This window comes from Onychomys torridus, chromosome 22 (genome assembly GCF_903995425.1).
Source record: "Onychomys torridus chromosome 22, mOncTor1.1, whole genome shotgun sequence".
In the NCBI taxonomy this organism is placed as follows: domain Eukaryota; kingdom Metazoa; phylum Chordata; class Mammalia; order Rodentia; family Cricetidae; genus Onychomys; species Onychomys torridus.
The window spans coordinates 1,536,394-1,548,843 of record NC_050464.1 but is presented as its reverse complement, the minus strand read 5'-3'; the positions used below and the strand labels follow the sequence as shown (position 1 = coordinate 1,548,843).

The following is a 12,450-nucleotide window of genomic DNA, read 5'->3' as shown; positions in this document are numbered from 1 at the left end:
TCAAATATCCTTGTAATGACCAATTAATGGTACTTAATTTTAAGATTTATGCTTAAAATTTTTTTTGAGACAGGGTTTCTCTGTGTAGCTTTGTGCCTTTCTGGAACTCACTCTGTAGCCCAGGCTGGCCTCAAACTCACAGAGATCCACCTGGCTCTGCCTCCTGAGTGCTGGGATTAAAGGCGTGTGCCACCACCGCCTGGCTATTAAAATTTTAACACCCGAATCTCAGCGTCCATCATTCTGGCAGTACTCGAATCCCAAGTGATCACATCAGCCCAGTGAGGTTTTTGTTTTTTGTTTTTGGTTTTTAAGTGATGGGTTTTTTTTTGTTTGTTTGCTTTGTTTGTTTGTTTTGTTTTTTGTTTTTTTTAAGTGATTCGTTTTTTGTTTGTTTGTTTGGTTTTGGTTTGGTTTGGTTTGGTTTGGGTTTTGGTTTTTTGATTTTTTTTTTTTTTTGGTTTTTTGGGTTTTTGGGGGGTTTTTTTGCTGTTGTTTTCGTTTTCGTTTTCTCTTAAAAGGCCTCAAGTTCAGTGGACAGCAGCAAAAAAAGTTTCTTTAAACATCAGAAAAACCTTCACACACTTCTTTTCATGCTTGGCTCTGATCCTTTTTTCCTTTTGTCTGAAAGTCAGAAGAGCCTGGACTTCAATGTACCTAGAGAGGGTCGAAAGGAATGTAGCACACTTCTTCAAAGGCACAAGATCTAACTTCATTATGTGATAAATACAATGTTTTGTGTCTGAAATTCTGTTTGAGTTCTTAGTCTATCAAAGGCTGCAGGGACAGAGTGAGACCAGCTCCACCTGCCGACGGCCGGTGGCTGCTGCGAGCAGGGGTCGCGTCCTGTCCCAAACTGTCCGCTCTCATCCGCGCTACGGCCCTTCTGCACAGACCAGTTAGTGAAAAAATAAAGAATCTATACTCTGCCAAGGAAATCCTGCTTGTCTCTCTGGAACATTCTTTAGGATTACACTCGGAGCTCACACGAAGCCCGCTGTTTAAAAAGCTGCTTTGGGGTGTGGATGAGAAAGACGCCACCGTGGCTTTGAGTGGGTGTGAGACCCAGACTTGAGTTTAAGCGGGCACCTCTGTGCCTGAAAACCGACTGTGGTTATGAGGAAACTGAGCAACGTTTGAAGTATTAGGTGGCTACTTCACCTGATGAACACAAGGCCACACTTGGAACCCTTTACCATCTGTCTGAATGTCACTTGAAAGCCTCAGCATGGTCCCTAGTGTCCTTCACGTACGTGTTAGCAAGGAGTTTTTTCTCATTTGCATCTTGCATAAAAACTGCTTCTAAAGCGTCCCCAGGCAGTTCTTGGGAGATCTATATTGCTTCACGCTTGGGGATTCGTACATATGTTCAGATTAAGAATGGGTACGAGTTGTTCCAGGTGCTTCGAAGGAAAACATGAAGCTATTACAATATTGGTTATCTAATAAGGCTAAAGTGCTATTTACACCAGGATGGACGTACTGGCCAGGATCACAACTCTATGTTTAAAATAAAGTGAAGCAAGCAAAATGTAAGGACAAGGGGGGAAAACCCAACAGGCTCCCCAGTGACAAGCGTCCGTGTCCCTCCATGCCAGGGAAGTTTCAGCTGAGCATGCTCAGACACATGGGAGGCACCAGACTCTATCAGAACTCCTTCCAAGGAGCAAGGAGGACACGTCGAAGAAGGCAGCTGCTGCAAGCCTACTGCTCTTTCCTCTGATACCGGCGGCCCCTCTCTCGCTCAGATTGATTGCAATGTGGCTCCTACTTCAGATCATCATTCTGACGGAGGTCAAAGGTAAGGCTGCTGCTTTCTCACTTTCCATGACTACGATTCCCAAAGATTAGAAAATCGTTCTGTGATGTTTGCAATAGACTCAATGCAGGGTTTGAAAAACAGACACCCCAGTGTGCGTCCCACAGAAATGATCATTAGGAGCTTGAAGCGCCATACAATTTTCGAACGCAACACGCCTTCCCAGAAACTTGACTTTTCATGTTGTTAGAACTGGAGATGAGATGTATTTTAAAAATCAATGTTGACATACCAATTATAGCAGGGAAAAAATGTATTTTAGCATTTCCTTCTGAGAGAAGGGTAAATTCGTAAGCTGAAAGATGGTTTGGTATAAATCCAACCTGTTGAAATATGCCTATAAAATGCATGTAATCAATTGTTAGTGGCTGGGTTGCTTTTCTTTTTTTTTTTTTTTTTTCTTTTTTGGTTTGTTGTTTATCTGTGTGTTTGATTCTGTTCATCTAAACTAGGGACTGCAAACCTCAAGCAAATTTTTAAAAAAGCCTCTTTAAGAGTTCACCTATGTAAAATAGTTATTAAAATATAAAAATGTGTATTCTTTATAACTTTTTAACCAGTTCTGAGATTTGAAAAACTGATGTAAAGTGTTCACCTCCTAATCAGTAGTTTCATGCTTTTAGAGCTATGAACAGCTAAGCTGTTTCAAGTTGAAGTAAACATCTAATTTTCCACTCAATATCCACTCCCATGGTAGTGAACTCATTATTACTTGACTCAAAATGTATTCAGTTAATTCATAGTTTTTCTTTCAAACTTTCGAGAATAAATATTAGAATTTGAAATTCCTGGGGAAAAAAACCTTTTTTTACTACTCAATTTAATTAAACAAATTCCGAGTGAACGGTTTTCATCTTTAAGTAAAATGTACTGCTTAAGAGCACAGACACAATTTCTGAGCATAAAATGCAGTATTTAAGGACAGCTACCAACAGATTTTTAAATATTTCAGTCGTATTTTGAATTTGTAATGACACTCAAGCTTTGTTTCACATTAGGTGTAAAAGGCCCTACCCCAGTGTGCACAGCACGGCTGTGGATTTTGTGTTTTAACCTCTCCTACATAGAAATCTGTTCTCTAACGAGAAGCAATTAATTCAGCTTTCAGGAAACCACGACTTTAGAAACAGGGCTCTGATTTGGTTGAAGATCGAAATTCAGAAGGCCGTCCGTGTTCTGTCCCCATTCAATTCTGGAGGATGCCCAAGAAGGGGAGAGTAAGGAGAAGGTCCTTGCACACTCTAACGAGCCCCCGCTAGATGCTCAGAACTTATGACCACCAACGTCCTCATCCTGGTGCGCTTGGGTGTGCCGACCCCAAAGCCGCTCTCAGCTAGTGATTTACTGTAGCAATCGGCTCTGAAAAGTAGTGGGAGGAGAAGAAATTTAAAACAGATCATTTTGGATTGTTTCTGAGGGCCTAATTTTAGATTTGGACCTCAAACCTAATAAACGTTTATTGATCGATTACAATTCTCTGATACATTTTATTTTTCTAAGTTTGCATACTTTTCCTCATCTCCCGTCGTCATCAACCTTTATGTTTACCATGAGCAGCAGTACAAGTGCAACGTGTTAGTCAATACTGGCATCTTACGAAACTGTAATTATTTGTTTTATAATTGCTAAAAAGCTCTTGTATTCTCTCATTCAATCCTTGACATTTAAAACAGTAAGGTTCTTTATTATAACCAAATGAAGGCCATTACTCTTTTTTTTTTCCCTCAGAATAAAAATTGCTTTCCTGAGTTAAATTTGTGATCACTTTTTATAAAGAGCAGTTTAAACTACACGATCATTTTCTCTTTGGACCGCGATCACTCGAGTGCTCAAAAAGTAAATTATATTTACTGTCCTAACCAACAACTTAAGTTGTCTTAACCAGCTGTCTCCAGGCATCTATCATGATGTGCACTTTATCATTAATTATTTCACTCTGGTTTATTGCTAACCTGACCCAAACCACCTTAAAAAGGATTTTAATGAATGAATAGGAACAGTGTTTCAAGCTCAAACAGTGCGCCTCTGTAGAAAATTAAAGTATCAAGTGCGGAGACTCCTACTTGCTATCTACCAACTGCTATGTCCTAAAAATCGTTCGCTACTCGTCAATAAAAGGGATCCTGCAAAGCAGAGCCCTGGCGGCATTTTGCGGTGAGCAGTGTTTGAGTGCCCCCTAGTGGCCAAGTTGCAGCTAGGCCTTGAGGGGTGCTTTCCAAACCAAGGGTTCTTTTAACTTGGGCGCTGAGAGTACCGAAGAGCTTCTTCAAGTACATTTTAATTTCACACAATTGCACCCATGCTGTGCCTAGCTGTGAAAATCAATTGTACTTCAAGCCAATCTTCTTGAAATTCTTTCTCGCCATTAATGGAAAAATAAATTTGCCTGCTTGAGGCAAAAACAGAGCCTGTTTGGGGTGGGTGAGCTGGGACCCCAAAGTCAAAGCACTCTCAGGGGCATTACTTCATAAGTACTCGCTCTGCGTGCCTCGCTCAGGTGCTCCCCGCTCAGGTGCTCCCCGCTCGGGTGCTCCCTCACGGTGAAGAAGCATGGCCAGCTGTAGCAAAGACTTTCAAAACACCTTCCACCTGGACCCCAAACACAAAACCGGGACGCTGCAAGCCAGCTAATGCTGGAAAAAAAAGAAACAAAAAACTAAAAACCGAATGCTTTTTAAATCCAGAAAAATGCTGTCTCAAGTAAGATTCAACTAATAACAAGTCGTTATGTAAAAATAAAGGCATGGAGCTTTTAGAATGAGCCAGTACCGCCAAACTTCATGTTTTACTTATTCAGTAAATGTGGAACTTGCTGATTAAGCAGAATCAATGTGTTTGTCTTACACAAGATATACTAGTGGAGGTACGGGGATAATTATGCGAAAATAAAAAATGTTCTGTGTGTTTAATTTACAGTGCTTTAATTTCTCATGGCTATACTCCCAGGGGAGGGGACCTTGGAGAGTCTTTGTATAAAATGTCCCCCCAAAACAATTGATTTTGCATTCACATGATAAATAGGCATTTGAAAGGTTAATGCTAGAAAAACACTGCGGTTGAGAAATTAGCCACGTTGTGAAGAAAAGAGCCATTAAAACGTGTTCAGTGACAACTGACAGAACTCTGCCCCCCCCCCCCTTCTTCTCTGTTCCTCCTCCTGCCCACTGATCCCTGACTTGGCTCCTTGCCTCCGTCCTGGTGATGCTGGCTCCCTTTGCTCCCACTCCTAAGTAGGAATATTCTGATTTTGTTGTGTTTTGCTTTTTTGCTTTCCTTTTTACTTCTCCTTTTTAATTGGCTTGTAAAACTTGTATCCATTTAAGGGAGAGGGGATCATGTGATGTATCTCTATGTGCCTATGATACGATGTTCGAATCAGAATAAACAAATATTTCGCACATACTTTTTATTTATTTACAGCCAAGTCCTTTAAAGGCCTCTACTTCTTACTGATGTGCATTGATTGTGCACATCAGCAGGACCCAGTGTGATGGCTCCAGAGTGCACCAACCAAAACAGGATCATTTGAATTTCCCTGTCTTTCACATCTCCTCATGCTTGGAGTGTGTGAGCATCCATCTTCCACACAGAGGGAGAAAGCATGCACATTCTCTGATGTAAAGGTTAAGAGAATCTCCTCGGATATACAGCACTGGTTGCTGGAGGCTGAGGAGAATCGAGGAAAGGAGATTGATAGAAATAACCAAAACCGAAGGGGCCCGTGCTGCTGCATGGTGCTATGACCACGGGGCACCATGGCATGTTGGGGATTTGGGGAAGTCACTGCTTCGGGGGTTCACTTTCTGTGTATTTCCCCTCTGCTTGCCTTTGTGGCCCCCTTCCTATCACGTCTCCACCCCAGCCAAGCTCTCTGTTTTCTTCCTGGTCTCCTTCCTCTTAAATCTCCCTGGTTTTCCATGTCTGTGTTTCCCCGCTGTCTTGTTCACCAGCCCCCATTTCTCCGCTCCCTGAAGACCCTGCCACATCCGCCTGACTCCCAGGGCTGATCCGTCAAGGTCGTTCACATCTGCATCTGCATTTACACTGGGGGACCCATCCCTTTCAGCAAGACCCTGCTTCAATATTCCTGGCCTCTCATCACTCGGTCTTTGCTGGGCTTCCTCCCCATGGGCTTCCTGTAGCTTCCTGCTTCCTGTTTAGCTCTACTTCCCTTCCTGGCGTTTGTGGCTGTCCCCTTGCATCCTGGCATGATCGACATTCATCACTAAGATTGTGAGGGCTAAGACTGGGGCGCAAACCCCAAACGGAGCCAAATGATCATCATATCTTAGCTCTTAATGCAGGTATGTACACCCTATGTGTGCAGTGCCCATGGAGACCAGAAAATGGAATCAGATTCCCTGGAACTGGAGCTACAAATGGTTGTGAGCTGCCATTCAGGTACTGGGAATCGAACTCACATCCTCTGGAAGAGCAACCAGTGCTCTTAACCACTGACCCATCTCCCCAGCCCCTGTTCATGGAGGCTTTTTAAGGATATAGATTTTAAACTACTTCTTAAAGCTATTTCATACTCTACTTCAACATGAATTCTCCCTGTGCTTGGCCCTGGGTTTGTGTGTGAGGTTGGAGAAATTGTCTTCCTGCTCTTGATTCTCTACAAGTGGGCTCGTGGGCAGCTCATTTTAATTTCAGGTATTTTTGTCTCATCCTGCCCCCCCCCCCCCCAGTTGCTTTCCTATTGGCTATGAGTGAAGGGTTTTATTGAGATCACAACTTTGGGTCAGAGTGGTTCTCTCCTGGCCCACTCAGGGGCCCGGTACCAGCCTCTGCTGGCCCAGCTGCATTCAGACTTCTCCAGCTATCATTGGCCCAGACTCTGATCATACCAACAATTGAAGACTTTCATGGGGCAGGGTATGGAAGCATATGTGGGATTTTCCCACAGCGGGGTCCGGTGCTTTCCTGGAAGTCAGAAGACGCCACATGCATGCAGTGGCCACAAAGGCCAGAAGAGGGCACCAGATGCCCTAGAACTAGAGTTAAAGATGATTGTGAGCCACCATGGGGTGTTGGGATCTGAACTCGGGACCTTGGCAAGAGCAACCAGTGCTCTTAATTTTGATTGCGCAGTCTGTGCTGTATCAAGATGGGAACATGAGAGGGTGCACACAGCAGAGCTTGGAAGTCAATGAGTGAAGAGCTGTTCCTGGGACGAGGGGCTGGAGAGGCGAGGTGGCACTCTGACACGGAGGCAGATTTAGGCTGAACAACGTGAGGTCATAGTCCTGGCTCCCTGTCTCTCAGCATATCAAGTGCCAAATGCTCAGTCACCACAGCGCTGGAATCATCACTGAGGTTCTACTAACTACCAATAATGAAGTTAAAGGAACAGACCCCTGGGTGCCAGAGCCAAAAGGTGTAGTAGGTGTGGAGAGGCCTGAGATACTGCACAGTTGAAGAAGCACACGAGGTAGTCCCCTAATCTCAGAGATCACCCTTCTGATGTGTAGGGGGCGTGTCGAAATATTTAACTTTTTAAATTTGTTTTATGCATATGGGTGTTTTGCCTGGATACGGGCTGCATGCATGCAGTGCCCACAGAGGCCAGGAGATGGCGCCAGATCTCACGTATTTGGAGTTAACAGAAGGTTGTGAGCCAAAACGTGGGTGCTGGAAGCTGATGGGGTCTTCTGAAAGAGCAGGAAGTGCCCTTAACTACTGAGCCATCTCTTCACCCCCAAGTCATTTTTTTTTTAAAAATGTAATAATTTTCATTATACAATCTGTGTGTATCTGGATGGCTAATTGAATACACCTGGATCATTTATCACATGAATTCTAGTAAGGCTTCTTAATTTTTAATTCGGAGATGATAGAGACACATTAATTATTTGGCAAAGGAGTTGCTAATCCCATGCTAACAATCAATGTACAGCCTCTTAGCAGATAGCATAATTCAAAATTTGAATATGCAAGTTTACCTACATGATAATCTTAATGTTAATTAACATTCTGTCCTATAGAAGACATTAATTATGTCATAAAAATGGCAGAAAAAAAGGGGGGCTTTCAGCTCTGGGACCTGAATCTCTTTGTCATTCACCTGTCATTCTTATCTACATTTTGCTTGATTGCGGTTTAGATGGAGAACATCTGGTTGGTCGCTGCTTTTATTCCAATTCTTATTTTATAGGGGGAAAAGGGGGGTTTGAACCCAGGGCCCTGTCCACTCTCTACCATTGAGCTACATCTCCAACCATTTCTCCTACTCACTGTTTCTCTTAGTCATTCTGTCTCAACCACAGAGACCGAAAACAGTGTCTCTCCTGCTGGAGCTGTCTCTGTGCCCAAATCCCTTTTCTGTAAGTGTGTGCAATATTTTAAAACGTGCAAGCCCTAGGTTCTCTTCCATTCTGTCAGAGGGTCTCGGAGGAGTGACTTCCGGGTGCAGAGGAAATGAGAGCGTCTTGATGTAAACCTCCTCCCAGGCAGGACCGAAAGCTGGACTTCCTTATTGAAGTCATTTCCTTGATGGCCGCTTCCTCCTTCCCATTTTTAAATGCTGCTCTTGCTGTAATCAAAGCTAAAAATCATCTCCTGGGAAAGATAAGGTGTGATCCCTAACAGCACAGGGGGTCACTAACACCAGAGTGGGTCAGCCTCCTGTGTGTGCCAACTGTGTGTATGTGTCGCTTGCTTGCGGAAATGCCCCTTCCTACTCCTGAATATTTCACGTGTAGATGACAATTTCTGAGATATGCACCATGTGCTAGAAATCCAGAAGTTTCCTTGTCACAGAGTCAAAATGAATAATTAATTTCTTTCCACCAAACAAGGTATGGTGTGCTGTGTGTGGGGAAAAAAAAAAAAACAATTAGAATCCAAGGCTGTAAGGATCACCATGGGAAGATGGAAGGATGTTCCAGGTGGTTTGTGGGGGAAGCTCGCGATCTGGAGTGGTCTTGGGAGGCTTGGGGAGGTTTCCCCAGAAGTGACTTCAGAGATGAATGTCAAGTAAAGAGGAAGTGGAAAAGGGGGGAAATGTATTTCCAGTGCAACGAACCGTGCATGCTAAAACCGCGTATCTTTCCACCAAAAATGGCACACTTCCAGGAATGTTTTCCTGCTAGAAAAAGTGAAGAAGGTTGCCAGTGGTTCTGCTGGACCTGAAATCACTTTCCCACTTCCCCTGGTTCCTTTCCCAGATGGTATAGTATGTCATTGAGGGATCCTGTCCCTGTCTTTTACACAGCTCTGTCAAAGACATTTAGATCATTGCCATTTGGGGACCACAATGAGTGCCGCTTCTGAGAACGCTCTGTGAAGAAGATGGGGATGGGGTTGTCTCCAGGCATGCATTTCTTTGGACTCAAAAGAGAGCCTGAGTCATACAGTGTGCAAAGCTTTGGGTTCTGTAGATGCTGAAAGGCTGTTTCCCAAAGCAGGTGCTCTCGTGAGAATTCCCAGCCATGTGGGAGCTTGCACGACCTCATAGCCCCCCCCCCCCAACTGTGTACTATTGTTTTTAAATTATAAGGAGGGCTGGAGGGAAGGCTTAGGGGTTAAGAGTACTTGCTACTCTTCCAGAGGCCCTGGGTTCCGCTCCCAACACCTACATGGTGGCTCACAACCATCTGTAATTCCAGCTTCAGGGATCTGACGCCCTCTCCTCCTCCGGTCCCTTTATCAATTTTCATGCCTTTTTCCTTGGTCCCGTGGGCCACTGATTTTAACCCAAGTCAGCCGTGTGACCACGCCTTTGGAACTCTCTGGTGGAGCCCAGTGGATCACGATGAATACATAACTGGAAACAATGACCCTCCCTACCCTAGAATCTATCCATCACCAACAGTTCAGCTGGGAGGAAGGCCCCCCAGGAGCCCCGCCCCATTCCATGATTGACTGTTGACTGGCCCAGTCTTGTGCAGGCCCAGGGCAGTCCGCCCCAGCTGCTGTGAGATCATCTTTGCAACCACCGAGTTATGCCCTGGAGACAGCATTTGTAGCCTTCTCTCTGTCTTCCAGCCCTTAAATTCTCTCTGCTCACCCTCTGTCACCTTCCACTATTTACATCATTGATTTTCTCAACCATAGCATGGATTTTACATAAATACTTTGTACATGTTTTGGGTTTGTGCCTAAGTATGAGGCTGCTGATGATGTAAAAGATTATTGTGTTCGTCATTTTACTTCCGAATTGTTTGCTGTTTATATACAGCTGGCTGTGGGAGGAAACCTTGCATTTCTCATTGTTAGATTATTCCAGCACAGTCCTCATCCATAAAGAGCAACAACTGTAGCACACCCCCTTTCTGGTATTTGTTACACTGCTTCATTCTGTTACCTCCGTTGGCTTACAGTCCCAGTGTAGCGTTGAGCTGGTAGGAGCGATCATCGCTGACTTCGGAAACCTACCGTGAAGCAAGCCATGATGGCACAGACCTAAAGCAAGTCGATTGCCTTTATTTTCGGTTTGCGTAGCCATTTGAGTACCAGGGTCCACGAGTTTTACCCCTGAAGCCCCTCTTGTAAGCGAAGTCCCAGACAAGTGACAAATGGGGAGACGATACGCCTGAGTTATAACAAGAGGCCTGACCTCCCCAGAGAATTCCAGCCGCTTTTCCAGACTGTTTTCTCACACAACATTCCAAACTCTGTGTTCTGAAGCCCTGCGGCTGTCAGGAAGGAGCTTCCCACAATCCCCTCCTGCCCCTCCCCTCCCCCCGCCGCTCCCCCAGCATGAACGTTAGTGTGTCCTTTGGAAGGATGAACTTGTCGTCTCTGGGGAGAGTCTTTCTAATTGTTGAAAATAGAATACTCTCTTTCTAATAAATCAATATGAAATGTAAGGTAACAGATTTTAGAGCACCCCTTAAAATGCTAAAATATTAATCATCTTTGCAAGTTCCGGTAAACTCTTTGATTTGTTGTTCAAAGACTTTCAAAAACCTAGAAAGCTCTGGCCTCATGCCTGTCACGTGACCTTTGGGGTGCTGCCTCGGAACCGAAATTCTTTTTTTAATTGAAAAAAAAAAAAAAAAAAGAGGCCGGGCGGTGGTGGCGCACGCCTTTAATCCCAGCACTCGGGAGGCAGAGGCAGGTGGATCTCTGTGAGTTCGAGGCCAGCCTGGACTACCAAGTGAGTTCCAGGACAGGCACCAAAGCTACACAGGGAAACCCTGTCTCGAAAAACCAAACCAAAACAAAACAAAACAAAACAAAACAAAAGAGCAAGTGATAAGGGAACAGGAGGGGGCTCTGGGAGAAGAAGCAGAGCTGGGCATTGAGGGACCACAGAGCCAAGGAAGCGAGCATCCCCCTGATGACTGTGGTAGAGTTTGTCAGACACTTCGGGGGATAAAACGGGTAGCAGGAAAGGACATTAGGCACACATCTTTAATCCCAGCACTTGGGAGGCAGAGGCAGGAGGATCTCTGTGAGTTTAAAGCCAGGCTGGTCTAGAGAGAAAGTTTGAGGCTAGCCAGAGCTACATAGTGAGACTTTATCTTATAAAGAAGAAAAAGGGAGAGGTGGGGGACCTGAAAGGGGGAGGGACAAGGGAGAAAGGGGGAGGGACGGGGAGAAAGGGGGAGGGGCAAAGGAGAAAGGGGAGGGACGGGGAGAAAGGGGGAGGGGCAAAGGAGAAAGGGGAGGGACGGGGAGAAAGGGGGAGGGGCAAAGGAGAAAGGGGAGGGACGGGGAGAAAGGGGGAGGGGCAAAGGAGAAAGGGGAGGGACGGGGAGAAAGGGGGAGGAGCAAGGGAGAAAGGGGGAGGGACGGGAGAAAGGGGGAGGGGCAAAGGAGAAAGGGGAGGGACGGGGAGAAAGGGGGAGGAGCAAGGGAGAAAGGGGGAGGGACGGGGAGAAAGGGGGAGGGGCAAAGGAGAAAGGGGAGGGACGGGGAGAAAGGGGGAGGAGCAAGGGAGAAAGGGGGCGGGATGGGGGAAGAAAGGGGGAGGAGCAAGGGAGAAAGGGGGAGGGATGGGATGGGAGGGGGAGGAGAAATGAGGACCGGCAGGCAGACACACATTCCTGGTCTTGATGAGAACTCCGGGGGAGCCACAGGCCAACAGTAGTAGCAGTGGGTTGAAGATAGAAGGGCAGGAGGCCATGGAGACTTTGGCTTTTGTGATTCTTCTGAGAAATGTCGTAAAGGGAGGAAGAATGTGTCTTGGCCCCAAAGGCAACTGGATACAATAGGATTTGGACTGGTTTGTTTGTTCACTTGTTTTGAAGATGAGATCTGATGGTTTTTCTGGTTTGTTCAGGTGTGCGTGCGTGCGTGCCTGCGTGCGTGCTTGCTTGCTTGCTAGAGACTGAACTTGGATGAGCACTCTATCTCTAAGCTATGTCCCGTCTCTGAGAACTGACTGAGTAAGACTAATGTGGCAGAGGGTTGAGGGGAAGCCATGATAAGGAAAAGATATTGAAAATACAGGAAAGAAATGCTGTAATTAATGTAGATTGATTTGAAATGTTGAGGCAGCATATAGACTTGGGAGTGTAGGTGGACTTTTCTGTCCCACCAGCAGCTTCCCAAATAACCACACAGACAGTTAATAGTAATTATAAATGCCTGGCTGATAGTTTAGGCTTATTTCTTAACTAGCTCTTATAACTTAAATTACCCATTTCCTATTAATCTATGTGCTGCCCCAAGGCTTGTTT

General features: G+C 45.2%; 1 protein-coding gene across 1 annotated transcript in view; it reads left to right on the top strand.

Moving 5' to 3' along the window:
* Nucleotides 1-1,561: 1,561 nt before the first annotated feature.
* Nucleotides 1,562-12,450, top strand: part of Rxfp2 (relaxin family peptide receptor 2) — a 62,060-nt gene continuing 51,171 nt past the window's right edge. Inside the window, exon 1 of the mRNA XM_036172226.1 lies at nucleotides 1,562-1,801. Coding sequence (XP_036028119.1) covers nucleotides 1,759-1,801 — 43 coding nt within the window. The 5' untranslated portion in view covers nucleotides 1,562-1,758. The remainder of the gene's footprint in view (nucleotides 1,802-12,450) is intronic.